The sequence below is a fragment of the Electrophorus electricus genome, chromosome 7 (assembly GCF_013358815.1).
Source record: "Electrophorus electricus isolate fEleEle1 chromosome 7, fEleEle1.pri, whole genome shotgun sequence".
NCBI lineage: Eukaryota > Metazoa > Chordata > Actinopteri > Gymnotiformes > Gymnotidae > Electrophorus > Electrophorus electricus.
The window spans coordinates 22,238,418-22,266,068 of record NC_049541.1 but is presented as its reverse complement, the minus strand read 5'-3'; the positions used below and the strand labels follow the sequence as shown (position 1 = coordinate 22,266,068).

The 27,651-nt window shown below is 45.4% G+C and overlaps 2 protein-coding genes across 4 annotated transcripts; both read left to right on the top strand.

The window, feature by feature from the left end:
* Window positions 1-308: 308 nt before the first annotated feature.
* On the top strand, window positions 309-3,212 carry LOC113575810 (intestine-specific homeobox). 2 transcript variants are annotated; one of them, XM_035528515.1, is made up of 6 exons: window positions 309-604; window positions 1,173-1,324; window positions 1,536-1,542; window positions 1,767-1,860; window positions 1,964-2,077; window positions 2,822-3,212. In XM_035528515.1, the coding sequence occupies exons 1-6, from the start codon at window positions 552-554 to the stop codon at window positions 3,077-3,079; spliced, it is 678 nt and encodes a 225-aa protein (XP_035384408.1). In that variant the 5' UTR covers window positions 309-551; the 3' UTR covers window positions 3,080-3,212. The 2 variants fall into 2 exon arrangements, with proteins under 2 accessions (XP_035384408.1, XP_035384407.1); XM_035528514.1 differs by lacking the exons at window positions 1,536-1,542; window positions 1,767-1,860.
* Window positions 3,213-6,702: 3,490 nt separating this feature from the next.
* LOC113575788 (protein bicaudal D homolog 1-like) lies at window positions 6,703-22,257 on the top strand. 2 transcript variants are annotated; one of them, XM_035527746.1, is made up of 8 exons: window positions 6,832-6,918; window positions 7,945-8,083; window positions 14,600-14,812; window positions 14,918-15,070; window positions 15,188-15,661; window positions 16,702-17,841; window positions 18,114-18,265; window positions 19,290-22,257. In XM_035527746.1, exons 2-8 carry the CDS (start codon window positions 8,039-8,041, stop codon window positions 19,990-19,992), a joined length of 2,880 nt encoding a protein of 959 aa, XP_035383639.1. In that variant the 5' UTR covers window positions 6,832-6,918; window positions 7,945-8,038; the 3' UTR covers window positions 19,993-22,257. The 2 variants fall into 2 exon arrangements, with proteins under 2 accessions (XP_035383638.1, XP_035383639.1); XM_035527745.1 differs by lacking the exon at window positions 7,945-8,083 and having other exon boundaries at window positions 6,703-6,918.
* Window positions 22,258-27,651: the final 5,394 nt, after the last annotated feature.

Below are 27,651 nucleotides of genomic sequence, written 5' to 3'. Positions count from 1 at the left end.
ACAATGAGCTGCGGTAGTGCAAAGCTGATTTAGGACTCCATGCGTTTTATGAGGCTCCATACTGGATCATTCCAGCAATCAGACTCAAACTTCGTGGTTCTGTGTATTATTAGACATGGTTCTGTGTATTATTAAAAAGTGAAGACAAATATAAATCAGTTTGTTGTGTGTCAATGTGAATTTATGGGGTTTGTTAAAGTCTAAATTCTCCGCTCCTCCTCTCTGAAATCCTGGTGATGTCACAGTGCAAGACTACCCTTATCAGAGAGAGAGAGAGAGAGAGAGAGAGAGTGAGAGAGAGAGAGAGAGAGAGAGAGAGAGAAAGAATGAGAATGACTAACGAGATACTGAAATCACTTTGTATTTAGAATTGTTTGGCAAGCCAAAATGTCAACAATGGAAACTGAGATTGGAGAACAGAAAGAGGGGTCATCACCAAACAGGAAGGAATCCCAGAACCCCCCAAACCATCTGTCGTACTGTATTGAGGACATACTAAACAGGCCTTCCTGTCTGACAGAGGAGCAGAAGCTTGCTGATCACCTACACGTATGTCCTCTGACACTCAATGGACAGGACAAATCAAAATCCAACCAACACTCAGGTGAAGTTCTTGAAAAACTTTCGTTCAGTTTGTTCAACTGTGTCATCTCTTCTTTTCTTCTTTCTAATCTTTAGTTCGTACTGAAAGTCAAAGCCAGAGGGCCGTATGCTTCTTTGTGGATATTTGTTGATATTTCTTTACGGTTTGGTCGTAACACACATTACAATTGTAATACACATTACGGTTTACTTTCAACTGCCATCAAAAGTTTCTGCCGGCCACTTTTTAGTTTATATTTAGTTTATATTTTTAGTTTCTGCAGGACATGACTCAACTACCACTACATCTGTTACGTGCTTAAAATACTCAATGGCACTTAGTCCTGGAGATTCATTGCTGAAGGTTTAAATGTTAGTTTGAATAAATGTAAGATAGAAAAGGACTCACAATAGAAATCATGAACTAGCAGTATGTTAATGATGAATTAATGTTATATTTGATGCTATATTATATTAATAATATATTATTATATTAGTATTATATTAATAATACAGTAATGCTGTTTGTATGAACGTAGTTTATATTGTTGACTTATTAATGTTGTTTATATCTGTTTTTTCCCACACAGGGAGTCGGTGCACACACAGAAGGGTGCGTACCATGTTCACCACGTCCCAGCTAGAGGAGCTGGAGAGGATTTTCCAGGAAACGCACTACCCGGACGTCCACACCCGAGACCAACTGGCCGCACGCACCCAGCTGTCAGAAGGAAGAATTCAAGTAACCCCAGTCTTCATAAAACAACAAACTGTCCTGTCGCACTCGCATGCTTGCATATTACAGTTAGAACCACCATTAAAATTAGCAACTTGTTTCTACAATTAGAGTTTCATGTATTTTATGGTGTAATTTGTCAACAAGGATCATAACCGTGTTCATTTACATTTTTTCCGTAATGCTGTCTGAGATTCCCGGCCTTGGGGTTTTCCAGAGTTCAGGTTTGTTGTAGACACATGGCCAGTGTATCAAAGTGTTCTGTATACATGAAAGAAACACAACCTTTAGTCTCTGAAAAACACATATAAGACCTGCTAATTAATCTAGAGAAATTATATTTGTTGGTGTAATGTCATTTGTTGCTGGATATATAGTGCTGATATATCATATTAACATATTACACAGTATAAAGTGGTATGTTCTGGATGGTATGTTCTGTGTGTAGGTGTCCTAGGGCCAGTATCAGGGCAACTGTTCACATAAAGATGTTTCTAGAAAAGGACATGTTGACTGTTGTTTTCCCCTACAGTAACTCTCATGTAAGACATAAGATTTGCTATCAGATTTGTCCAGGGTGTGAGTCTGTGTTTCCTGGATCTCCAGTGAGATGTTTGTACTGTTTGTCCTCTTCTTGCTGTACAGATTTGGTTCCAGAACAGAAGAGCAAAGTGGAGGCGAACTGAAGGTCAGGGGGAGAATGTCAGACAGCAGGAGTGGAGCGGGAGCCGGCTCCCCCCCCCCCTCCTCTTCACTCCAGTAAGCCACTCCCCCTCCTTTTCAGTTAGTCCCTCCCCCTCATCTTTACTCCAGCAAGCCCCTCCCCCTCCTGTTTACTCCAGTAAGCTCCTCCCCCTCCTTTTTAATAAGCCCCTCCTTGATAATCAGTTTAAGGCTTAAAAGTAAACATAAATCATGATAATCAAATCATAGCCACAGGCTTTTTTTTCTGTATTTTTAAATTGTGTTTTGCTGTATGTAATACAGGGTATATTGCCATCTACTGGTCACAATTAATAATATTTGAAATTCCCATTTGTTTTGCAATTTTTGATAATTCTTTAAAAACTGACATTTTGCACCAGTTCTACACAAATGGCTCTGAATATAATAATAGCAGAACTGTCTGACTGTCATGGAATATGAATGCCAAATTTTTCAACATCAACAGTGTAACATCCCAGGCATAAGACAAACACTGTAAACAAATCCATAACAGTCCAGGAGTAAGCCTAATCACACCATGTGACAGTCCAGCAGTAAGCCTAATCACACCATGTGACAGTCCAGGAGTAAGACTAATCTACCTCCAGAAAACCAGTCCACTTCTACAGTTCATTCTTTAAGTCTTTAAGTCTGTGACTTAAGTCAGTTGTGAACACGGCCAGTACAAGACGGTTCAAATCTATGATAGAGCTGAGATTCTGACCTACTAGTGTAGTTTTTACTGTTCAGTGCAATAACATTTGTGTAATATACATTTATTCTGTCCTCTGATCACAGTTCACGTGCCTCCCTTTACCCCAGAGGCCAGACCCGCCCGGGTGGCCTGACCCGGGTCCAGTGTGCCCGCGGGTACTCTCACCCCTGTTTTGGGAGTCTAGCACCCAGAAGCTCTGTCCCTACATTGGAACTCATTGGCTCCCTGTGTCGCCATGCCAACCCTGGTGCCCCTACCTTACGACCCATCATTCCTACACACACTGCCATGTGACACACTTCCTCACTCATGTCCAAGGCCGTAGGCCATGCTGGCATTAGAAGACTGCTACTGATGTAGGAATGTTACATTATGACTATAATTCTGTTGTTTGTTGTATGAATCCTGTTTCTTTTTTTTTTATTTTAAAGTGTGACTGTGTGCTTTTGAGCACCCAATAATAAATAAATCTTTCACAAATGCAACAGAATCATTCATGACATGGTACCTGAGTGACTAAGTTACATAAACTAAATAAACTACGTGAACCAATCACACCAGTGACCTCTAAGGTTTACCTTGAATGAAGAATGAAGATCAAGGTGAAGAAGTGTGTACTTGGCAGATCTCTGTGTGTGTGTGTGGGTGTGTGTGCATGTGTGTGTTTACGGGTGTGTGTTTGCCTCTCACTTTAAATATTAAGCTCATTGCCACTGCAAAAACATTTTACAGAAATTCCTTTTCTATTTTAATAGTATGCTGTGAGGTCTAATTATAACACAGACGTAAAAAGTATTTGTGAGTGTAGGTTTGAAAGGGCATTAAGAGAACAGCACAAAGCAGCATGCTGGATTATTTTAACACTTATTTACTGCCTTTAGGAGAGAAACTCCTCCATCAGTACACATGACGTTACACATGAATTTTGTTGTTGAAATTTCTAATTATCACTGAATTGGTTTATTGCCGTTTTAAGGATAAGATGCAGCCTTATCTTAATTTGCAAGGTTCACAGGCAGGTCAGGACAGACTGTTAAAAGAACAAGGAAGATTCAGCTCTGTGTTTACACCATGACTTCACCTGACTCAGACAACAAAGAGCAAAATTAAACACCAAAGAAATAAAAACAAACACTACAGGATTTTCTAACAATACTTAAATTTCATTCACATTCACATTTACACTGTTTAGCAGACACTTGTGTTCAGAGTGACTTACAGAAGTGCATTAGCCATCTCTTCAGAACAGTGTCCTTAGCACTAATAGGTTAGAGAACCCCAGCAGGTTAGAAAACAGCAGATTTATGTGAAGTTCTGTGAAGTGTGAAAGTGCTTCCTCCAGGAGCTGATAGCACACACTTCCTGCATGACAGCAGCCGCACTGTCCAGCACGCCCTGCATGTCAGTGTTGTCTGCCACTGAATGTCATGCTCTTTCCTGAAAAGGTAAGTTTGGGTGGAGAACATGCTACATGCGGTTGATGCACCTGTGTACCTGAGTGAGCTCCGACTTCCTCAGCTGCCCACCTGGGTCTCATCGTCTGGCAAAGACGTCCTTAACATTCACTAAGCTCTGTCCTCCACTGCCATCACCATCTCTCAGACTGCCGTTAGCTCAGCTGCCTTCCTCCCCAGCTTACTCTGCTGCACCGCTGAACAGAACACTGCCTTTATTCCCTTTATACAGACACATCACAGACACAACACAGATTCAAAACAGACGCCATACAAACAAAATACAGACGCAATATAAACACAATACAAACACAGTACAGACGTGATTACTGAACCCAGTTATTCCAGCTTTAGACATAATTCAAAAATTGTAATGAAGACACATTTATTGTCAGAAAAGGTGATGTCATGAAATATGACAATTCAGAGTGTGACATTTTTAATCATGTGACTTTGTGGTGATGTCATATTTAGCCTTTTGTGTGTTAATCTTTGTTGCAGAAATGAAAATTATAGAAATTGATCAAAGTGAAATTTTAAAAATTTGCAGATTAACGTGTGTCATGTTTGTTAGTATTCTATGTTTGACACTGAAATCAAGTGTAACACGATGTAGGCATTGACTCAACATGGCCCATTCTGAACTGGGACAGACTCAACATGGCCCAGTCTGAACTGGGACAGACTCAGCATGGACCAGTCCGAACTGGGACAGACTCAACATGGACCAGCCTGAACTGAGACAGATTCAACACAGGCCAGTCTAAACTGGGACAGACTCAATATGGGCCAGTCTAAACTGGGACAGACTCAACATGGGCCAGTCTGAACTGGGACTTCCTATGCTGCTATTTCAAACACACCTTCAGACCTTCAGGGCACATTAGACATTGACACTCTTCAGGTCTGCAGATGAGCAGATGTTTTTTTGTAATGAGCAAGTTAACTGCTCATCAAACGGCCTTTGAGGCTTTTAGAAATCACCTTGGTTTTTGTGCGCTGAATGGTAAGGACTGGACGGTCAGGCAGGTTGTGCACACACTGGGTTTCTGTTTTTACAACCATGCTTTTGCCTTGACATTATTATCCTTTTGAGTGCTTACCTTTTCACCCCAGTCTTATCTGTGTTTATAGCTACCTGACACAGGTGAACTCCACATTACCCCACGCTTATCAGGACACGTTTCTAACTATGACAGGGAAATTCACAGGGTTTAACTGACTTAGGAGGAACGTTTGGTGAAAGTTATTCTCTGAGAGATCTTGACTACTTCCATTTGCTCAAAATATGTATATGCCACACAATATAACATAACTTGAACATAATTAGTTTGGCAATTGAGATTGTAAACATGTCTGTCAATGTTTTGATGGGAAAATGGTGACAGTGATGTAGAACAATTTGTATGGGACCACAGCACATGGTGACTAGTGGTGATTAATCATACCAGTGATGTCACGTGGACCATCAGTCTTGTTGCTACGCACAGTGGGGCTGGGGCTGTTTCATACCAACCGCTTTAGGCAGGAGTTGTCTTACCGGCCCTGAATGTTGAACTTTCCAAAGCCTCTATGAAATTTCATTTCATGAGGCTATTTGGTTGTTTTCTCATCTAATCTAATTTGTTAATTCTTGGGTATCTTATCCCTCACATATTTAGAAATGACGCACCTTTAATCAGCTGGTCTTCGTCTCCATAACTGGTCTAGAGTACAGTTAAGTACTTGTGCATTTGAGTCTGTTTTTAAATAAAAAATGTTCCCATTCAAATTTACCTAAAGGACAATAAAGTACATCTTATTGATTTTATATATATATATATATATATATATATATATATATATATATATATATATATATATATATATATATATATATATATATTCATATAAATAATATATAATATAATACAATTTATTTATTTGCCCAGATTTATCAATCTTATCAATCTTATTTATTTATTTGCCCAGATTTATCAATCTTAAGTATGATACCAGCTCACCCCAACTGAAGGCTACCAGAGTACCAGAGCCTGCAGTAATCTGACAGAAGAACTTTGCGGCTTCTAGAGGAAAAAAAAAAAGATTTTTGTTTTATTTTGTTTGATCAGTTTGATGTCGCACACGCTGAGCCACAGCGCGAGAGCAGCCGATCTCACGCGGGCAGGATGCTGTGGATGCGCTGACGTCACAGGCGGATGAAAGCGCGCTAGGAAGCCGCTGCGCTTGTGGAGATGGCGTCCATTCTCCATGAATAAGCAGAAAAAGAAAAGAAAGAAACGACCCCAGGCCTCTCCCATGACGGGATAGATGACGGGACATGTGCCTGCGCTGAAATGACTTAATTATTTCTGCTAGTAATCCTTCCACTACCATGATATTTGTACAGGTGACTTTATTGTGGCTTCTCTTAGTTTAACAGCATCGCAGGGGTTTGCTGAGCGCTAGCAGCTGTACGGGCTCCCTGCGCGAGGGACGGCGAGACGGGAGCGGAGGGGAGCCCGAGCGCGATGGCTGACGGGGGAGCATGCGGGAGCACGGGGGACCAGTGCCGGGCCGAGGTGGAGCGGCTGGCTCGAGAGCTCGCCGAGGCCAACACAGAGAAGGTGCGCGCGGCAGAATGCGGACTGGTGGTACTGGAGGAAAACCAGAGCCTAAAACAGCGGTGTGCAGAGCTGGAAGCCGAGCACGACACCCTGAGACAGGAGCTGGATCAGCTGCAGGAGGTAATTCCAGCCTCGTGCTGTCCACAAAAGACGCTTCTCACTCGCGTGCGTGCATGCGTTACTGGGACGCTGTGGTCCTGCTTTCTCTACTCGTTTTTAGCAAAATTATACAGCCGCAACTTTTCACCGAAAAATAACTTGTGTGGCTGTGGCACTGCAGCCTCGTCTGTTATGCGCGTTATTTATTCCAGCGTAACCTTCCCCGTGGGCTCTCACAGGCGAAGGCTTGGTGCAGTATACACGCTGAAAAGGACAAGTTCTCAAGTCCTTATTTGACATGAACGATGGATATGTCGTTTATAGTAATGACAGAGACGTATGTTACGTACTTATGGAGAGGATTTTATGTGGGGAATAAATGTGCGTGTTTCACATGAATAAAGGAAACCTCATTAAATTAGTTTTGCACAACTGGATATACTTTTACAAGTATGTATTGGACAGAGAGGGGGGGGGGGGGGTGCAGGTGCAAAAGGTGACCACACCCTCTTTGAGGTATCCCAGGTAGGTATGATTTATTTGGACTCTCTGGGGGCGGGGTGAGCTCTCTCAGTGGGTGGAGTGAGTGCCCTCTCTATCTTCCACTAGTCTAGATTCAGGTTGCTCTTTTCCAGGGTTGATGAGTGAGATTTTCTGTCTTCTCTCTCTGCTCTCTCTGTGTTCTCGCTGAACTGCAATAGACAGCAGTTATGTGGCGACTGTTTTATCACTAGTTAACTGTAAACAACTAGGCCTGCATGCAGTTCTACATTATACTGCTTTTGTGAAAAAGTTGATGCAAAGTATGTTTCAAAGTTTCAAAGTATGTTTCAGAGTATGTTTCAAAGGAAGCAACTTATCCCCAGGCATCGAGGTGACACATGTAGCATAATTTGTTAGGTTTTACTGTGTGTTAGGTCTTATTGTGTGTGAGGTCTAACTGCGTGTTAGGTCTACGTCTGTTCAGTTGTATCCAGTATTAAGATGCTCGTGTTGCTCAATTGAGTCGACTCACCGGGTTCATTTTAGTTGCTTTTTCACTCACAGGACCTGCCCTGGCAGTGTTTGGTCTGTTCTGCCAGAAGGGGGAGCCAGTGAGACCAGCTGGGCCACACAGACAGGGGTGGCAGTGGGGAGAGATATGGAGCTCCGGGTCAGAAAGCCAAAAAAATACAACTGCAGTGAGGTATCAGTGAATACTGTCAAGCAGTCACATGTTTATGTAGCTAAAATAGCTGTGTCTTAAAGAAATGACTGCTAATTTACAATTATCATCTGCAGTGTGTTTCTAAATTGGCGTTCTTAAACACAATTCCCAAGAAGGGCATATTTGTAAAAAATATATGTTTTATGATGGGAAGAGCCGGTCAGATTAAATAGTTGTGTTGACCTGTGGCTGAAGTTTAGCCTTGGATATAATTAGGGTTAGGGGTTAGGGTTAGGATTAGGTTAGGTTTACGATTAGGGTTAGGGTTGGGGTTGGTTAGGGTTAGGGGTTAGGGTTATGAATATGATAATGGCTGAGGCACATATTTGGGTTTGGGTTAGGGTTTAGCTAAGGGTTAGGTTTGGTTAAGGTTTAGCGTTAGGGTTAGTTAGGGATAGCGTTAGGGTTTAAGGTTAGGGTTAGGTTTAGGGTTAGTTAGGGTAAGGGTTAGTTAGGATTAGGATTGGGTTTAGGGTTAGTTAGGGTTAGAGTTTAGGATTAGGGTTAAGATTGGGTTTAGGGTTAGAGTTAGGATTGGGTTTAGGGTTAGGATTAGGTTTAGGGTTGGGTTATGAATATGACAATGGCTGAGGCACATTTCACGTCTTTGATTTGGCTTCAGATGCCAGTTAAAGCATCACTGCACTGTATTGATCAACTGGCACAAGAACGTCTCACTCAGCTGGAAGTGCAACCCTGTTCCCCTGTGGGAGTTTGGTACATCACTGCTGTGCGCTGCCTGAGACCAACAGAATGCTGAAAAACTTCACTCTATATGCGAGATTTTGAGTCTGTGTGTGTGTGTGTGTGTGTGTGTATGCATGACTGTGCTTGTGTACATTTTCCTGTGATTAATACAGTTTTCCAAAGTGTGAGGGACTAACAGACTGTTACACGGATCCAGCTGGCATTTAGAGTAAATAAACCTATTTACCCATTTTATATTAGAACTGCACAAAAATGCATATCAAAAAACACATATCAAAAATCAATAACTTGTTGAAACTGTTATCAGTAAATAATCCACCAGTTATTACTGATAAACATTTCTTGTATATGCTGTATTCAGAGCACAGACAAGCGCTCTGGGACACTTTGCACATGTATAGGGGCATTTGTGTCCAATGGGTGTAGATATGTTAAGTAGAAAATACTGTTACCATGGAGTTGATTTTTAAAGGATAGATTTGCAATATTTTAAGTGGTACATTATTAAAACTGTTGTCTTGACTCAGTTTCCTTCTTTGCTGAAGCGCATAAGTGCCGTTTCACAGCAGTACGACGGTCTGTGGTCCATCAGCTGCTGTCAGTCAGCAACCTTCTCGTCCCAATTAATCATTAATCAGCTTTTTACCACAAAACTGCTGAGTTGGCTCTCAACACAGCGTTGACACAGATGGCCGTGTTAACACTGAGATGGCCGTGTTAACACAGATGGCAGTGTTAACACAGATGGCAGTGTTAACACAGATGGCAGCGTTAACACTGAGATGGCAGTGTTAACACAGATGGCCGTGTTAACACAGATGGCAGTGTTAACACAGATGGCAGCGTTAATACAGATGGCAGCGTTAACACTGAGATGGCAGCGTTAATAATACAGATGGCAGCGTTAATACAGATGGCAGCGTTAATACAGATGGCAGTGTTAACACTGAGATGGCAGTGTTAACACTGAGATGGCAGTGTTAACACTGAGATGGCAGCGTTAATACAGATGGCAGCGTTAATACAGATGGCAGCGTTAACACTGAGATGTCAAAGTTAACACCTGACCAGGTAAAGGGAGGTGGGAAACCTTCATTACCTGAATGCGATGAATCTGACTCCTTGTGTTCTGATGCATGGACTGCAAAATCCAGGAACAAAATTCAGGACTGCATTTGGGATACAAGGTTCATGATTGAATCCTGTCTGATAGTGGCTGATACCAGTGTGTAGTGACAGATGTGCGTTAGACGCATGTACACAGGCATTTGGTGACAGATACACATACACAGACCCTCTACACATACAGGCCGTGCTGGGGTAGAAGGTACGGCCTCCTGATAACGTGCTGGGAGTGTCACTCATACAGGGTCAGAATCACACCGCCGTGCTCCATGGGAACCTGTCCTGAACTCCCACAAATCTGAGATGATGATGAGAAAATAGTAAGAGTCAGGAACCTCCTGAAGAAAACCTGCAGTGAAGTCTACCTGCTTGTTTCAGTCTACTGCCAACGAACCAATGAGAGGAGACATTCTTAGCATCATCCATGAGACACAAGCACATCTCCTCTGTACTGTGACCACTCGAGCTGTCCATCATCTCTGCATGATGGACATTTGGCTGTCACACATCTGCTGCATGATTATGTGTGCAGGTGCAGCCATGTCATTCTGCTCACCACAGGTGATGCTCTGACTCTGCCTTAGAGCAACTGGACCACATCAGCATCCTGAGCTGTTCCTGGTGGTGGTAGACATGCAAAATATAGCTGACAAATGAATGATGGAGAATTGCCTGCTTAAACAAAAAAAAAAATCATGGATCTTTTTTTTTCAAGTATAAGGTGGCTAATGACACAAGTCCAGTGAGGTATAAAGAGGCTCTGCTTGTCTTACACGTCTCTCTCGTCCTCCAGACCCCCGAATGTCCACGGGGACGTAGGAGTTTTTCTTCTAGTGTTCCAAGCTTGTGCAATACTTTGCCTGATGGCACAGAAATCACCCAACTCTTGATTCTGTTGAACCTGTGTTTGGACTCAACTCAACCCTTTTCTTGAACATACTGCCTCTTTTGTAGTTCTGCTCTCTCCGTTTGGGACTCTCTGTTCTCAGCATCATTTGAGTCTTATGTTTTGACTTTGTCTTTTGCATACTCGGGCTGTGGTGTGTAATGAACGCCTCGTCTAACTGCGTTCGCTCGTCATCTTATTTGTGATCTTGTTTTTTTCTAGTCTAGTGTGTTGGGTATCACAAAAGATAAAAATAAAATGCATTTTTATCATTATTATTATGGTTGTTTGTTGTTACTTATGAAAACGATAAAAACTGCCGTGTGTTTATATCAGTCAGTTCTCTTCTGATTACACAGAATTGACCAAAAATAAGAGTGTTGGCAAACGGTTACAGCTGTGGAGAACATTTCCGATGTTTGGCAGATGTCCTCGTCCAGGGTGCCTTACAGAAGCTTTGCAGTCTTATCAAATATATGTCTGTATGTGAGAATAGACAGTTTGGTGTTAATGCTATCAGACTAAAGTGGAAAAGAAGACAGTAAAAGTTATTTAAGTGTTTAGTGACTCAGGGAGGAGGTGAGTCTTCAGTCTTCATTTGAAGACAGCCAGTGTCTCAGCTGGGTGCAGGACAGAGAAGAGAGTAACTGTCTATAATAATGTCATCATTTAGTGGATATTTGGAACTGTTCAGTTTGTTACTCTGCGCATACATATTTAGACATCATAACTCGATTTGCTAGAAGAATCTGTTATGTCTCATGTGCAGTGTGATTCCTGATTTCTGTGTAGTGGTCCAGTTGATTACATTTCATTGAAATCAATGCTATTTTTGATCTCTTATAAGATCATCATCATAACATTATATAAAACAATAAAAGCACAGTACATTCCTGTGGTTCCTAGTCTCTCCTGAGGAACACCTGCACAGGTGACAAGTCACACATTGTCTGGTTTATTAATGGTACCCTATGGTTTACTCTAGTTGGCAGGAATGGAGCCATTTAATTCAGTTCAATTACTCATCAGTAACGCAGGATGTGATTGCTTCTTTGGCGCCCTCTGGTGGTTAGCTACGCATGACACATGCAGGAGAGATGATGAAAAATGCAGGGAATCGCATGAGCTGTGAATAAAAGCATCCACGTTATGCAGAATATGAGGTCACCTACAGATGGCCGCGTGTGTGTGTGTGTGTGTGTGTGTGTGTGTGTGTGTGTGTGAGAGTAAAAGTCCGTAGTAAATATTACTTTTCAGAATTATTTTTCAGAAATTCTCTAGAGCCAAACTAACACACAGCACAGTAGGGCAGAGGGGTTAATTACAGCATATTCACACAGCCTATGATGTCATCCTGATATAAAACATACAGGCTATGATGTCATCTTGATATAAAACATACAGGCTATGATGTCATCCTGATATAAAACATACAGACTATGATGTCATCCTGATATCACACACAGCTTCAGTTACCATAGAAAACTTTAATATCCTCAAAGAGGCAAGTACGGCCATCAAAACAAAAAAAATGTAATAATCATAAAAAATCTGTTTATCAGGGTAGTAAAGTCTCATTTGTTCAAATATGACGGTTTTGACTGAAAAATCCATGATAGTGTTTCAGAAGCTTGGTTTTAGTTCTCCTATAAGCACAGGGAAATGTATAAATTATTCTACATGTTAATCACCCATTAACTACAAATGTAGTTACATAACTACATAGAGTTTTGCATAAAAATGCTAAAATATTTGTTCAAGGTTTTTAACTAAATTAACCTTTTAAAATAACCTGCTCTGGAGTTTACATTGGATTTTCCCTTGCAAATAAAAATTTTATTGCACAGTTATATTACAGGATATAAAAATGCTTTAAATACAACAGAAATAAAGTTGCATTTTATTCCACAGTGTATGTGTACAGTTAAAACTGAGGATGGCCAAAATTCAGGTGGACCAGTGCCCCCTCGTGGTCATAGATATGCTGATGGAGTCGAAGGATTTTACAGAAATATGAAGCCCAAAGCCACAATCATTATTGTAGCTAAGGTTGGATTTGGGTCTTTTTTGAGTGCTTCGTTATAAATTTTTTTTTGTCTCTCTGTCTGCCAATAATTGTGTAAGTTGTTCTGTTGTCCTGTGCAGTGTACATTCACATCCCCCAGCGTGTGCAGGAGAACGCACACGAAAGGACGAAGCGTTTCATCAAAGACAGTCAACAGAAGATACCACTAAAAATAAATCTGAGTGGTGTCCTCGTGGCTGTCCACTCAGAGTAACGTGTCTAGTAAACGTTTAAGATGATTACGAAATGTAGTTAATGAGCACCAGTTAGACTCTTATTAGAGTGCTGAGTCATTTATTAACCCAGACATAACACTCACTTCTCTTGGCTCTCACCACCGTGCTGAGTCAGTCCCACCCTGTAAATGATGTCATCGACAAGGCCTGATTTAACACGTTCCCATGAGAACAGTGTCCCATTGTCCTCTGGGTCTCAGTTTCCTGTTAAATGAAACTGTAACATGATACCAAAATATCCAGCATGGTATAGTGAAGAATCCATTTTAGCATATAGAGGTTCAATGGTTTGACGGGGGCTGCGGTCTGTGCGTATTTAACTGACCTTTATTGGTACAGTAACATCAGATGTCTGCCGGTTGGCTTTTAGTCTCTGTAGCTACTCCCTCGGGGTGATCGTGGTACTGTCCCTGAGGTGTAGTTCCTCTCTGCAACACTGAGCTCCCTCCTGAGAGCCTCTCTCTCCTTCTGGAGCTCCTGCACGTTTCCTCTCAGTTCCAGCAGTGAGTTTCTTAACTGGTCCAGCTGATCTGAGATGCTGGGAGGGTTTTTTGGATGGTGGGTTGGACAGAAGAAGATGTTAGATACTATTATCTCTATTTCCTGCAGAGAAAGCCTTTCTTGTAGCTGGGATCCCGTGATCTCCAGCTGTCCAAGTTGTGTTGGTCTGTCCTGTGTTTTCCAGCCCCTCCCCCGAACCCTGTGCTACAAGCTGTTAGTTCCCCCCCTCCTCAGTTACTTTCTCAGTCTCTGCTACTGCTCTGATAAAACTAAAGTTTTCCTGAAAAGAGTAGACTGGCCTCAGTGCCTTGGAACATGAGGGTGCCATTGTGAGAAATGTGCACAGTTAGGATGGTGTTATCCTCATGACTATGGCCCACTTCTCTTGCTGTTTGCAGTGGGCACAGACAGCTCTGTGCCAGGCTTCACTGTATTCTGTATATAACAGGAGACTGGTGGTGTTGTTTCCTGCTGTGCTACAGTCTGTTTTAAGCATCTCTGGGTTTTCTTTGTGTATTTTGTGTTTAGGTTTTCTTGGCCTGTGCGGTTTTTAAGCTCTGCTGGGTAGTTTATTGTAAGGGGGAGTTTTCCCGCACCTGTACTAGCCATGGCTCACTCAGTTAGTAGCTACAATAGCACAGGAGCTAGTTTTCTGGACAAGTAAAGTGCTAAAATGTATCCGAGTTTCTGTGGAGTTGAGGTCTTCCTTGGCTTTATCCTTTGTTTTGTCCTTAGCTGTAAGATGCTACTGTTCCACTCCTGTTTCTGTGTATTTAGTTTCTTGTGTTGTGGAGAAATTTCATCAAAATGAGTTGCTCTCTTGTTTCTTTCTTGAAAGTTGAGTTGTTGTTGTTTTTTAATTTCTTTACTAATTTACTTTGGTTGTTCTTCTTTGGTCTATCTCATTTTAAAACCCCTGTACTTCTGAGAATCTTACGAGCTCCAGTTAAACACTCTCTCTCTCTCTCCTCTAGGCCTTCACCCAGGCCTACACCACCCAGAGGAAGGTAGCAGAGGATGGAGAGACCAACGAGGCTGTGCTCCTGCAGGAGTCAGCCACCCAGGAGGCGTACTACATGGGCCGTCTGCTGGAGCAGCAGGCTGAGCTGAGGCGCTCCCAGTACCAGACCTCCAGCCTGCAGGCAGAGAACGAGCGGCTTGGGACACTCCTGGAGGAGCTCCGAGAGGTAGGGCTCTCGCCACCTGGAGCCCAGACGCGTGAGCCTCCTCGTTTGGCCTCCACGGGGCACCCTGCAAACCCTTCTCCCTCTCTCTCCATCATTCATCCTCAGAGTACCGAGCTGCACCAGCTCCAGAGCAGCCAGCTGAGGGAGGAGGTGCAGGAGTGTAAGGTAAGGGAGGTACGTCTGCTGCAGGACTACACTGAGCTAGAGGAGGAGAACATCACCCTGCAGAAACTGGTGTCCACGCTCAAACAGAACCAGGTACATGGACATGTGACACACACACACACACACACTTGCATGTACGGGAAGTGTCACATACTAAAGTGTTGGTGGTGCAAGTGGGATCAAACAAACAGCTCCTGGTCTCCTGCAAAGGTGGAGTACGAAGGACTAAAACACGAGATCAAAGTCCTGGAGGAGGAGACAGCTTTGCTGAACGGCCAATTAGAAGACGCGTTGCGCCTGAAGGACATCTCAGAGAGCCAACTGGAGGAGACGCTGGATGCTCTGAAGAGTGAGCGTGAGCAGAAGCGCAGCTTGCGTAAGGAGCTGGCTCAGCACCTCATGCTGTGTGATGGCACCTTCACTTCAGCCAGCGCACACCTGCTCGCCCTCAGCTCAGCGCCCCCTAGTGGCAGCGCCACCCCCACCTCTGCCACTTCCCCTGGCGCTGAGGAGAGTGGCAAATACCATGGGCTTCTCCTGCAAGCAGCACCAGGCGCGGCGCTGACCCGACTCAACGGCAACCATCAGGGAGCAGCGACCAGAAAGAGCGACTCGGCAACCCCTGACCTCTTCAGTGAACTGAACCTCACGGAGATTCAGAAACTTAAACAGCAACTGCAGCAGGTATGATGTGCGTAATTCTTCGTGATAAAATGACAGAAAGTTTCCTCAGACAGGCTCTGTGGTTCCTCTCCTGCAACTGGCAAAGCCATTAGCAATTCTGTACAGAGGGAGAGAGAGCAAGAGAGAGAGAGAGAGAGAAAGAGAGAGAGAGAGAGAAGAAGAGAGGATAATGACTCTGTTCAGACAGAGAGGAGGAAAGACATGCCTTATTGTGTCTGGGCATTGATCCTTTTAAAACTGGACAATGCAGTGTACTAACTGTATACACACACGGTATAATATGCCATGCTCAGATTATTGATCATTTTCTGGATGTGTCTTTAATTTGCTTGGTTAACGAACTACAGTGATATGAAAGTATTTTTCTTTTTGGTCATTCTGTCTTCACTCAGTAGTTCCTTTTGTAGTGAAGTTGATCAGTGAGCTTAGGTCTAGTTCACATTTAGTAAACATGGTGTATAGACTCATTTGGGTATTTACTCGCCAGGAATGACTAGTTAAGCATTAAGATTAATTAACATAACTAAACATACTTTAAACATAATCAGTAAAACAGTTTATGTGCATTCATCCTTTCAGAACCTAACCGGGAAACGTTCAGTCAGGGAGCACAGTGAGTCCCAGTTTGCACTGGTTTTTATGATGCACTCTGGGAATTTTCCAAGGAGTAAAAGTTCTAGTGCCCTGTAACAAATTTGACAATGAGACACTCAAAAACAAGTAAAGAAGACACGCCAGAACCAGACAAGACAGACATTACTGACATTACTGGCATTTAAGTAAGCCTTCAGATGTTCAAGTTCAAGTTCAAGTTTGGTTTATTTGTCACATACACAGTCATACACAGTATAACTCGCAGTGAAATGGTTGAGAGTCCAAACTGAGGAAAAAGAAAACGGGTGCATAGAGAAATATAGATATTCTATATATGTGAAAATATATATATGCATAGAGAAATATATATATTCTATATATGTACAAAATATACAAAATATATATGTACAAAATATATTATACGTGATGCGTGTGCTGCTTTCTAGGTGGAGCAGGAGAAGATGTCGGCCCTGAATAGCCTGCAGGTGTGTCAGACACAGCTAGGACACGCACAGACCGCCCTGGAGGAGCAGCACGAGACTACCTGCCACCTCCGAGAGCGCCTCCGCGTCCTCCACCAGCAGGGCGGCGCCGCGGCCGCTCACGAGGACGAGCAGGAGCTGGAGATGAGGAGCCCGTCGTGGGCCTGCAGCAACCTGGCGGGCCTGGGGGTGGAGCTCCTGCAGTGCAAGTACCGGGTGGCAGTGATGGAGGTGGTAAGTCAGAAGGCAGAACTGAGGGAGCTGCAGGACAGGCATAGGGAGTGCGTGGAGGGGGCGGTGCGGGCGGAGGTGGACGCCCGGGTCCGGGTGCAGCACGTGGAGGCACAGGTGGAGGCGTTGAAGCGCGGCTGTCGGGAGGCCCGGGAGAGGACTGCGGGGTTGGAGCGGGAGCTGCGGGCGGCGCGGAGCACGGCCTCGGAGAGCCACGCCGCGCTGGCTGCTGCCCAGGACGAGCTGGCCGTGTCCAGCGAGGAGCTGGCGCTGCTCTACCACCATGTCTGCCTGTGCAACAACGAGACGCCCACCCGCGTCACGCTGGACTACTACAGACAGGGCCGCAGCCAGTCGCCCCGCGCTACCGCCGCCGGCCTGAAGGGGCAGGACGAGCACCGCGTCCTGCTGACGCCACGGCTGGCGCGCCGCCTTGCAGCGATCAACACCTCCGCTTCTGCCTCCACGCCCAGCGACGCCCTCGCGCCCTCCGACTCGCCCTCCAGAGAGCCGCTCGCCCAGGACGACAGCCCGCTCCGCACGCCGCTGGGCTCGCCTGCCGTCAGTGCCTCTTCGTCGTCGTCATCCTCGTCTCCAGCGCCCGAGTCCTCCTCATGCTCTGAACCGCGGCGCGAGACCATCACCATCCACCACCTGAACGCCGTCATCCGTGAGCAGATCGAACACCTGCAGAAGGCCGTGGAGCGCTCGCTGCATCTGTGGCGGCAGAGGCCTGCCGCCCAGGAGATCACGCCAGCCCTCGACAAGGACCAGGAGGCCTTAACCGAGGAGATACTAAAGCTGAAGTCCCTGCTGAGCACTAAGAGAGAGCAGATCGCCACCCTGCGCCTGGTGCTCAAGGCCAACAAGCAGGTAGGGTGAGTGGTGTCCACAGCAGGGTTACCTGAGGACACTGTCACATGATTTAGAGGACACTCTGTGTTCCTGGACTACCTCAGTTAGTTAAGATAACTCAGTTAATAGTTAAATCATGCTATTAGTCTAGGACTATTAGACTTTATGGGGATTTCATCACTTTGCCAAGTATTGTTGATTCTGGTGTCTCTCAGTACTAACCATGCTGTGTTCGTGAAAATGTGTTGTTTATGGTACGAGGTGCTTAAATGCTGTTTCCATGGTGCCAGACCGCTGAAGTGGCACTGGCTAACCTGAAGAGCAAATATGAGAGTGAGAAGTCCATCGTCAGGGAGACCATGCTGAAGTTGAGGAACGAGCTGAAGGCTCTGAAGGAGGACGCTGCCACATTCTCCTCCCTCAGGTCCATGTTCGCCACACGGTGAGGGTCACATATGCTGTGACATGGACAAGGGACGGACTAACACAGGACAGGACAGGCTAACACAGGACAGGACAGGACAGGACAGGCTAACACAGGACAGGACAGGACAGGCTAACACAGGACAGGCTAACACAGGACAGGACAGGCTAACACAGGACAGGACGAACTAACACAGGACAGGACAGACTAACACAGGACAGGACAGGACAGGCTAACACAGGACAGGACAGGCTAACAGGACAGGACGGGCTAACAGGATGGACAGGACGAACTAACACAGGACAGGACAGACTAACACAGGACAGGACAGGACGGGCTAACAGGATGGACAGGACGAACTAACACAGCACAGGACAGACTAACACAGGACAGGACAGGCTAACACAGGACAGGACAGGCTAACACAGGACAGGACGGGCTAACAGGATGGACAGGACGGACTAACACAGGACAGGACAGACTAACAGGACAGGACGGACTAACACAGGACAGGACGGACTAACACAGGACAGGACGGGCTAACAGGATGGACAGGACGAACTAACACAGGACAGGACAGACTAACACAGGACAGGACAGGACAGGCTAACACAGGACAGGACAGGCTAACACAGGACAAGACGGGCTAACAGGATGGACAGGACGAACTAACACAGGACAGGACAGACTAACACAGGACAGGACAGGACAGGCTAACACAGGACAGGACGGACTAACAGGATGGACAGGACAAACTAACACAGGACAGGACAGGCTAACACAGGACAAGACGGGCTAACAGGATGGACAGGACGAACTAACACAGGACAGGACAGACTAACACAGGACAGGACAGGACAGGCTAACACAGGACAGGACGGGCTAACAGGATGGACAGGACGAACTAACACAACACAGGACAGGACAGACTAAGACAGCTGAGATTGACCAAATAAACCCAGGGCAGGTGCAGATAGGCAGGGACACAGTTGTCTCTGACGAGAGCGTTAAAGCAGGACTGTCCTTGTCCCGCATCCTCCAGGTGTGACGAGTACGTCACTCAGCTGGACGAGATGCAGAGGCAGCTGGCAGCGGCCGAGGATGAGAAGAAGACTCTGAACTCTCTGCTGCGCATGGCCATCCAGCAGAAGCTGGCGCTCACCCAACGGCTGGAAGACCTGGAGTTCGACCACGAGCAGAGCCACCGTCCCCGCGCTGGACGGGCGTCCAGGCTGAGGTCCACCCCGCCCAAAGTAAGTGGTCCAGCAGCCCCGCCCCTCCACGACACCTCGTCCACAGACGCTACCGTGTCGCCAACGGTGACTGCTTCACTCCCCTCCGATCCAGGCAGCCCCCCTGCACTGGAGGCACCTTCCTCACCCGCTCCTTCCTCCTCCTCCTCCTGGCCTCCCCTGACCACGCCCTCCCGCCCGGGCCATGCCCACTGGACGGTGGGGATGCGGGCACACGCGGTGGAGCCGCACTGCTTCAGTGTGGACTACACCCAGCTGACCCGAACCACCAGCCTCACCCGTCGCTATGCAAATGAGTCGCCTGGCTCTGCCCCCCCCTCACCCTACCGCTCACCCATCCTGGGGACCTACCGCTCCAGTTGGAGCTCCCCCAGGCCCCGCCCACTCCCATCCGTCCTGACGCGCTCCACCCACACAACCAGATACACCTCCCCCTCCTCCTACAGCTCACTCTACCCAAGAACCTACAGCTCCCAGCATCCCCGCTACTGAGGCCAAGCAGGGTGCTGCAGACAGGAGGATGGACCGGGTTCCCGCTTTTGTAGTTCCAGTACGCTTGACGTGTTTGGTGACGGTTTTTTCCGCTCAGGGATTTTGTGGCGCACAAGTGCTCCTGCTGTCCTGTGAGAGACTGTTGATCAGTTCTCAGGACTGGGTCTGTCTCTGACATCTCTCTCTTCATCATGAGGTCACTTATGGTGCACGATGACCTCACAGCACAACCCAACCAGAGAGGAGGGATGAACTGTTTTTTAGAAAGTACCTGGACATTAAGTCAGCTGGGCTGTGTGGAAGGACTGTCTTGTTTTAGGGTAAAACCAATTGTAATGATACAGTTCACATGAAGAGGTTTGGAAGTCAGTCATATGAGTGGTGGAATGATGAATACGTATATATGCATTGCTGAGTTCCCTCACTGTGTAATAGCTTTATCATTTTTTTCTATTGTAGCTTTTGTTTGTTTGTTTGTTTTTGTTTTTCTCAAGAAGTGTCATGACCTTTAAAGTGATAAATAACAAGGTTTTTATATCCACTGGAGGTTTCCGTATTGCCACTTCTCTTCCATTCCAGCAGACGCATGTCTTCGCCCTCTCTGTGTACCACGCCTTCTCCTGTGTGTTAATTCCTCTGTTGTTTTAGTTTCTTCATTTGCAGAAATGTTCTGCTTTGTTGGTAATCAGCTCCAGATACTGAGCTGTAATATGAATCTTAATCAACTAACGAAAGATGGACGTTACTAGCTACCAGTTCGAATTTTGCTATTTGCATAATTCTACCTGGTAGCTCTCTGCTTCCATATGTCCGTAACAGACTGAATTCCTCCTCTAGCAGTTTAGCGGTCGAGTTGGTTCTGTGTGTAAATCAGTCAGAGAGGATTTCACTTTAGCTGAAGCACAGAAACAGTTACACTGTCTGAGTGTTTCAGTGCAGACAGGCGCAGATGCCGGTTTCTAGTCGACCCTACCAATCTCAGGGATTAGCTGTCTTTGTCAGTGTGCTCTTGTTAGGGTGAAATAATGCGCGGATCCCCGAGGCTTTGGTGAAAAACACTCTTTTCTTCTCACTTTACATTCATGTTCATGCATTGTCAGGTATTATTCTTCATTCCCTTTTGGCAGAATTCTTTAGCTCAGAATCACGGGATAAAGCATTAACCGAGTAAAGACTGAGAACAGAACACTGTGGGGACACACGTCACCCCCATGTCTTCCCCTCAGTCTCCAGACAACTAAAACATTAACATTCAGCTCCACTGTTGGACCAAAGACACCGAACTCGCCTCCTTCTGTCATTGACGTGTCTACACAAATGGAGGCTGAAGCATTTGACAGAAGCCCAACCCCCGAATGCACACACTCACACACATGGCTAAGTGATATTGCTGTTCCTTTACACCACAGTGCATTAGCGGGGTATCACACTCCACCTGGTGCTCTGCACCACAGAACACTTGAGCTCTGACAGCTTCCTGGTGTCCTTGGTGTGGAGATGATCTGGAGTGTAGTGGTGAAAGCTGAGAGGAGAACCTGCTCTTCCCACCAGCTCTGTCTCATTGCACCTAGCAGTAGATAATAGTGCACTCACGGAAGACTTCACCTCACTTCTCTTATTGCACTAATATGGAAATGTGTTTTGTCCTGTGAGTGTTTTGGGATTGTGCCACTGTGTGGTCTGGTGTGGAAGGTGAGAAAGAGAAGAATGGTTTATGTTCGGAGTTTTGGAGAGCTATACGTACTCAGGTGGAGACTGTGTGTCATATTAGGACTAGGGTTAGGATTAGGGTTAAGGTTAGGGTTAGGAAACCTAGACCTCCTCTCTGTGGCACCCTTTTACCTAAGGCCTGACACACACACACACACACAGCACATCTTCAATGCATTTCCTATTAATGTTAAGTTGTCCCAGGTCTGTAGGACCCTCACACCTGTCAAATGCTTCAGCCTCCATGGTGTTGGCACGCGCTGCACTGCTTCTCACGCCCACGTCCTTTATCTCACGTGTTCATCACATCAGAAGCGATGGATATGCAACTCCAGTCAGAGTCTTACATTTTCTCTGTCATTAGCTTTCCTACTGTAGCAACACTTTGCTACACTTTGCAAACCAATTCCAGAGTGGCTTTTTCTGGGCAGACTGTTCCGTCTGTAATTAACTGTGCATGAATACCATACAGGACACACCACATCTCTGGAGTGTAGTGTACAGTCAACCAGTGTATTATTAGTATGTAATGTAAATGCAAATGACACATAAATGATCTGCACTAATTCCGTCTTTTGTCTTTACTGTGTGCGTTTTAATCACCTGAGACGTATACACATGCATACAAGTCAATCTGCGTCAAACATGCACAATATCTGCGTTATACATGCTGTTGTTTTAGCTGCTTCTTGACTGTCCTGGGTAAGTACAGCTTCAGCCTTCAAACACATTAATCTTTCCTACCAGCGTGTTATCTTATATAACACCGTCTAGCTGTGTTTATATGTGATTATCTGGAAGCCTCTCTACAGTGAGGCGGGTCACCCCTGACTTCCAGTTATTTTGCATGTGCATGTGGCACAGAGATGAGTGAATGGCTTTGGAGAGGGGCTTTTCTTTGGGGGGGGGGGGGGGGGGGGCTTTGGAGGGAGGGGCTTTGGAGAAAGGTTTGATTGGAAATCCAGGAGACTGGCTAATTCCAGTGTAGTAGCAAGAACTGTAACACTAATGAAACTAATGAAATACGTGTTCTGATTACACAATGTGTGTCAGATGTGCTGTGTTCTTAATGCATAAATGTACCATAACAAACTAAAAAAAATATCAATGAAATCTCAGGTATTTGAATTAAATTCACTTCCAGTTAATTTGATTTCTGCTCAAATAACAAAATCAGTTTTCTGAACCCAAATGACTGATGAAGCTCCCTCGTCACAAATAACCCCTCAGTATATACTGTAGCTCCCTTTATTTATGAAGTACATGTGATTACAGTGTGTTTACAATGCCAGTCTGTCCCTCCCTCTCCTCTGTCTTGTTAGTTTGGAGGGTTGCAGACTCACTTCATCCGACTTGTTCTGGCACGATCGCAGTGATGAAGTGTTTGAATATTCTGTTCATTTCATTTATGGTATGATTTGTGGTGTGTGTTATGGTGTGTTCTTATGCAAGTGTTTCACTAATTTGCAGCATACTGGTATGAAGAGCCACACCTTTGAGAGGAACTACATCCAGTATACCACCCAAACTATCTAGACTTGTATTTTACTCTCCCTCATTTTAACACAATATGACACAAATGTGTTAAAATAGTGCTGTTTTGCTAACGCATTTTTGAGAATGTATTTGTTTTGTTGTAATTTCTGTGGAGTCCCAGAGCCCCACACTGCCCCCTGCTGTGTGGGAGGTCTAACCTGTCACACTGCCCCCTGCTGTGTGGGAGGTCTAACCTGTCAGTCTCTTCCAGATTGTCAGCAGTCTCCTGTCACAGTGTCACCAAACGCCTCACAGCTAAGACTGAACCAGGCCTCAGAACACAGCAGGTGATGTACACAGTACACGCCGACTTTCTGCTCTTCACCTGAAAAGGCCTGTTAGCCTGTTCCAAACACCATACTGAATTTTATTAGCTGCTGTTTTCATTACACTCCCGAGTTTCAGTCACACGTGGACACTGAATGTATGTGAATATGGGAGTCACTTATGATCAAGCACCTGATGTATCCATTAAAGAAAAGTATAACATCTCCATTGAGAAAAGCTATCAGTAGCATAGCAAAATTGGAGCTAAAATGTTTTGTCATATGTAATAGGCATATAACAGATATAAAAGGTGTTTGACATTTAGTTCATTGTGTTAGTGTGTTGGTGTGTATTCTCCTGGTCACTGCCATGATTGGGTGAGGTGTGGACTGATTTTGCAGGTGCAGTGTGGTGACCGGTCCACCAGGAGGTGCTGTGACACTCCGTTTTCCAGCAGTGGGCTGTGGGCTGGTCTGTGGCCAGTACTCGAGCTTCCCGGGCCCTCTCTGTCCCCTAGAGAGACGCCCAACCCTATGAACTGTCTCACTCCTGTCCACTCAGATCCCTGAACAACCAACACAAATGCAGCCTAGAGACAAAATCATAAACCTCTTCAAATAGAAAACAACTACAGAAATCATCACGTGACTACAAATGCAGTGAACTGCCCACCTCAGCCTGGTTCAGTCAGTGTTCGGGACACACATCACGTCTATAAAGTAAACTACCTCTCTTTGAAATACGTTCTATGGAACATAAGCAGATCACAGCACGTGTGTCACTTGTTGCCGTTAATGGGAGCCTGTCAGACTTGTTTGTTTTGATCCTGATGTGACACGCGTTAAGTTGTACAATGAAGATGATGTTCTTCTGTTCCAGACATCTCACGTTGGTATTCAGTTTTCGTGTTCACGTAAGCCACCGAACACTGTTAGCACAACCTGTGACCAGTTTCAGGGTATATGACTCTTATTCTAAGCCCATGGAAACATGACAGCTGGTGACATACTGGATGTAAATATGGAATCTCCAAAGAAACACACCGGAGGTCTTAGTAGGTAGGTCACGTTTGCAAAAAACGATCTAAAGGTGTTGCCATGATGATTTGAGATAAACATTTAGTGGATTACTCATTACAGGACTTAGCTCCTTGCCTAGAACTGATGACAGACACAGGACAAACTGCCAAAGACGCTGTCAGGTCTTAAATACAGGACTGCCAGTGCAGACAGTCTCTGTTCTGACGTACAAGAGCCTCTCAAAGAACTGCACTGCAATATGAATTACCCAGAAATTTCAGCAGAACCACAATTTGATTTTTACATCAGTGTAACTAGTTAATTCTTTAATTCCTAATTTCTTTATTTCACTCTCCTCCCCTCCTGCTACGTGTACTGTACTTTCCCCTGGTCATGGAGACCACCCAACTAAGTCATTACAAATGTTGGTCTGCTTTGAAAAGAATCATATTGGTTGCTTGCACAATTTGACACCAACACTGTACCGGACTGCAGGTGTCATTACCTTGAACAGCCGGACAGAACTCAACCATGTGCAGTTACAACTCAGCCATCAGAAATGCAACGAACAGCGTACTGCAGACGAGACAGTGCGGAGAGAGCAGACAGCAATACAGCTCACAACCTTTAGTCCTGTTTCTTGTCATTTTTAAATAATCAATGTAAAAAGGAAAAAAATAAATTGGAACATATGCTATAAAAATTCCCCTTGTTCTTGTGTCTGTTATGAAGCGAATAACTGTAGGAGAGAAGAAATAGCTTCACATAGTACTGACACTCTATAACAGCATCGTTCCAACCCACTAGCCTTTCCCGTCCCAGACTTGGGTCACCCTCGCCTGAGTACTGATAAGCAACACCTGTCTCTTGTTCCAGTTCCCTTTATAACATCCCAGTTTCCCCCTCAAACTTGCATAAGGAAGGGGGATGAGTGGACCACATTTATCACAACACGAGGGCATTATGAATATCTAGTTATGCACTATGGTTTGGCCAACAGTCCCTCAGTCTTCCAGGCCTTCATGGACGAGATTTTCTGTGACATGATACACAGATTCCTTATTGTGTACATCGACGACATTTTGATTTACTCACAGTCTTTATCAGAGCATCTCCAGCACGTCGCTGCTGTTTTGTCCCAGCTCTGGCAACACAATGTCTATGCAAAGGCAGAGAAATGCGAGTTCCATCAGACGTCTCTGACCTTCTTAGGCATTGCTATCTCCCCTGGTAAGATCTCCATGGACCCATAAAAGGTTACAGCGATAATAGATTGGCCCACACTGGTTACCATCAAGGACTTGCAGAGATTCATAGGGTTTGCTAACTTTTATAGGCGGTTCATTAGGAACTTCTGAACCATAGCTTCACCCTTGAAAAGTCTTCTCAAGGGGCAGTCCAAGGGGAAATTACGATGGACTTGAGCAGTGGATGAAGCTTTCCAGAGACTGAAACGGGTGTTCACGTCCACCCCAGTACTGCACCAACCAGATCCATCACTACCTCTCTTCGTGGAGGTTGATGCCTCTGAGGTAGGAGTAGGAGCAGTGCTTTCCCAGAGACACGGATCACCAGCCAAGTTATATCTCTGCGCCTTTTTTTTCCCCAAGAAACTTCTACCCACAGAAAGAAATTATGATGTGGGTAATCGAGAACTACTAGCCATAAAGTTGGCTATAGAGCAGTGGAGACACTGGCTAGAAGGAGCCCAACACCCCTTCGTTGTTCTCACAGATCACAAGAACCTGGAATACCGAAGGACAACCAAGAGACTTACATCCCGACAAGCAAGGTAGGCCCTCTTCTTCTCACTATTTCAGTTCTCTGTCTCCTACATCCCAGGCTCGAAGAACAGGAAAACAGATGCATGCTCTCATCTACATGAAAAGGTAGAAAGACCTGAGAGTATAGAGAGCGTCCTTCTGGACGCTCTGTTTTCTGGCTCTGATTCGATGGGCTTTTCCACAGGAGTTAGAAGAGGCTCTAAGCAAGGATCCTGCTCCAGCCAAATGTCCTCCAGGGAGACAGTATGTACCCATGAGTCTACGAGCTAACCTTGTGAGATGGGCACATACGTCTCTTTGGGATTACGCGGACTGCCGCCTTGTTGTCCAGGAAGTATTGGTGGGGATTCTTGGTTGATGACATACAGGATTATGTCATGTCATGTCCGACATGTGCTCAGTCTCGTACTCCACATACACTCCTCGCAGAAGAGCTACATTCCTTGCCTATCCCCCAGCACCCATGGTCTCATTTGTCCACGGACTTCATCACAGACCTACTGGTCTCAGAAGGAAATACCATGATTATGGTAGTAGTAGATAGATTTTCAAAGATGTGCCGACTTATTCAATTTCCCTGTCTGCTCACAGCAAAGGAGACTGCAGATGCTATATTTACTTTTATATTCCGAATTTTCGGTCTGCCCGAGGAGATGGTATCCAACCGAGGTTCTCAGTTCACGTCACGTTACTGGAGACGGTTCTGTGATTGTCACCAATATCTCCTCAGGTCATTATTCGCAGTCCAACAGGGAGGCAGGGAGGACAAATCAGGAAGTCGGAAGATTCCTCATACAGTATTGCACCACACATTCTGACTGGTCCCAGTACTTACTGTGGTCAGATTATGCACACAATTCCCTTGAACACTCATCTACACGACTGACTCCTTTTCAGTGTGTATTTGGTTTCCAGCCAGCATTCTTCCCCTGGGATGATGCCCCCACAGACCTTCCTGCATTGGACCTATGGTTGGAAAATGGCGCCAAGACCTGGGAGGAGGCGCACGTTCAGTTACAATGTGCCCTCTGATCTCAACAGAGGTTCGCCAACCGCCACCGTCGGTCCACACCGATGTTCTGTTGCAGTCGGGAGGTGTGGGTATCCACTTAGGGCATGACAAAGGGGCCCTCTTCAAGCGTTTCAACCTGGTATCCTATAGAGTACAGCTCCCTTGTAAATACCGCATCAACCCTACGTTCTACGTCTCGTTACTCAAGCCGGTACACTGTAGCCCCTTCTCAGTGGGCTCTGCCCCTGTTGCCCTGCCGGCTCCTCTGGATGTGGAGGGTCAGCCTGCACATCTGGTACGTGAGATCCTGAATTCTCACAGACGCCAGGGT

Coding starts and splice junctions, on each gene's coding strand:
- LOC113575788 (XM_035527745.1), top strand. CDS start 6,703: ATGGCTGACGGGGGAGCATGCGGGAGCACGGGGGACCAGTGCCGGGCC. Junction 17,842..18,113: donor TGCTCAAGGCCAACAAGCAG/GTAGGGTGAGTG, acceptor CCATGGTGCCAG/ACCGCTGAAGTGGCACTGGC. Junction 18,266..19,289: donor AGGTCCATGTTCGCCACACG/GTGAGGGTCACA, acceptor CGCATCCTCCAG/GTGTGACGAGTACGTCACTC.
- LOC113575810 (XM_035528514.1), top strand. CDS start 388: ATGTCAACAATGGAAACTGAGATTGGAGAACAGAAAGAGGGGTCATCA. Junction 605..1,172: donor AAAATCCAACCAACACTCAG/GTGAAGTTCTTG, acceptor TTTCCCACACAG/GGAGTCGGTGCACACACAGA. Junction 1,325..1,963: donor TGTCAGAAGGAAGAATTCAA/GTAACCCCAGTC, acceptor CTTGCTGTACAG/ATTTGGTTCCAGAACAGAAG.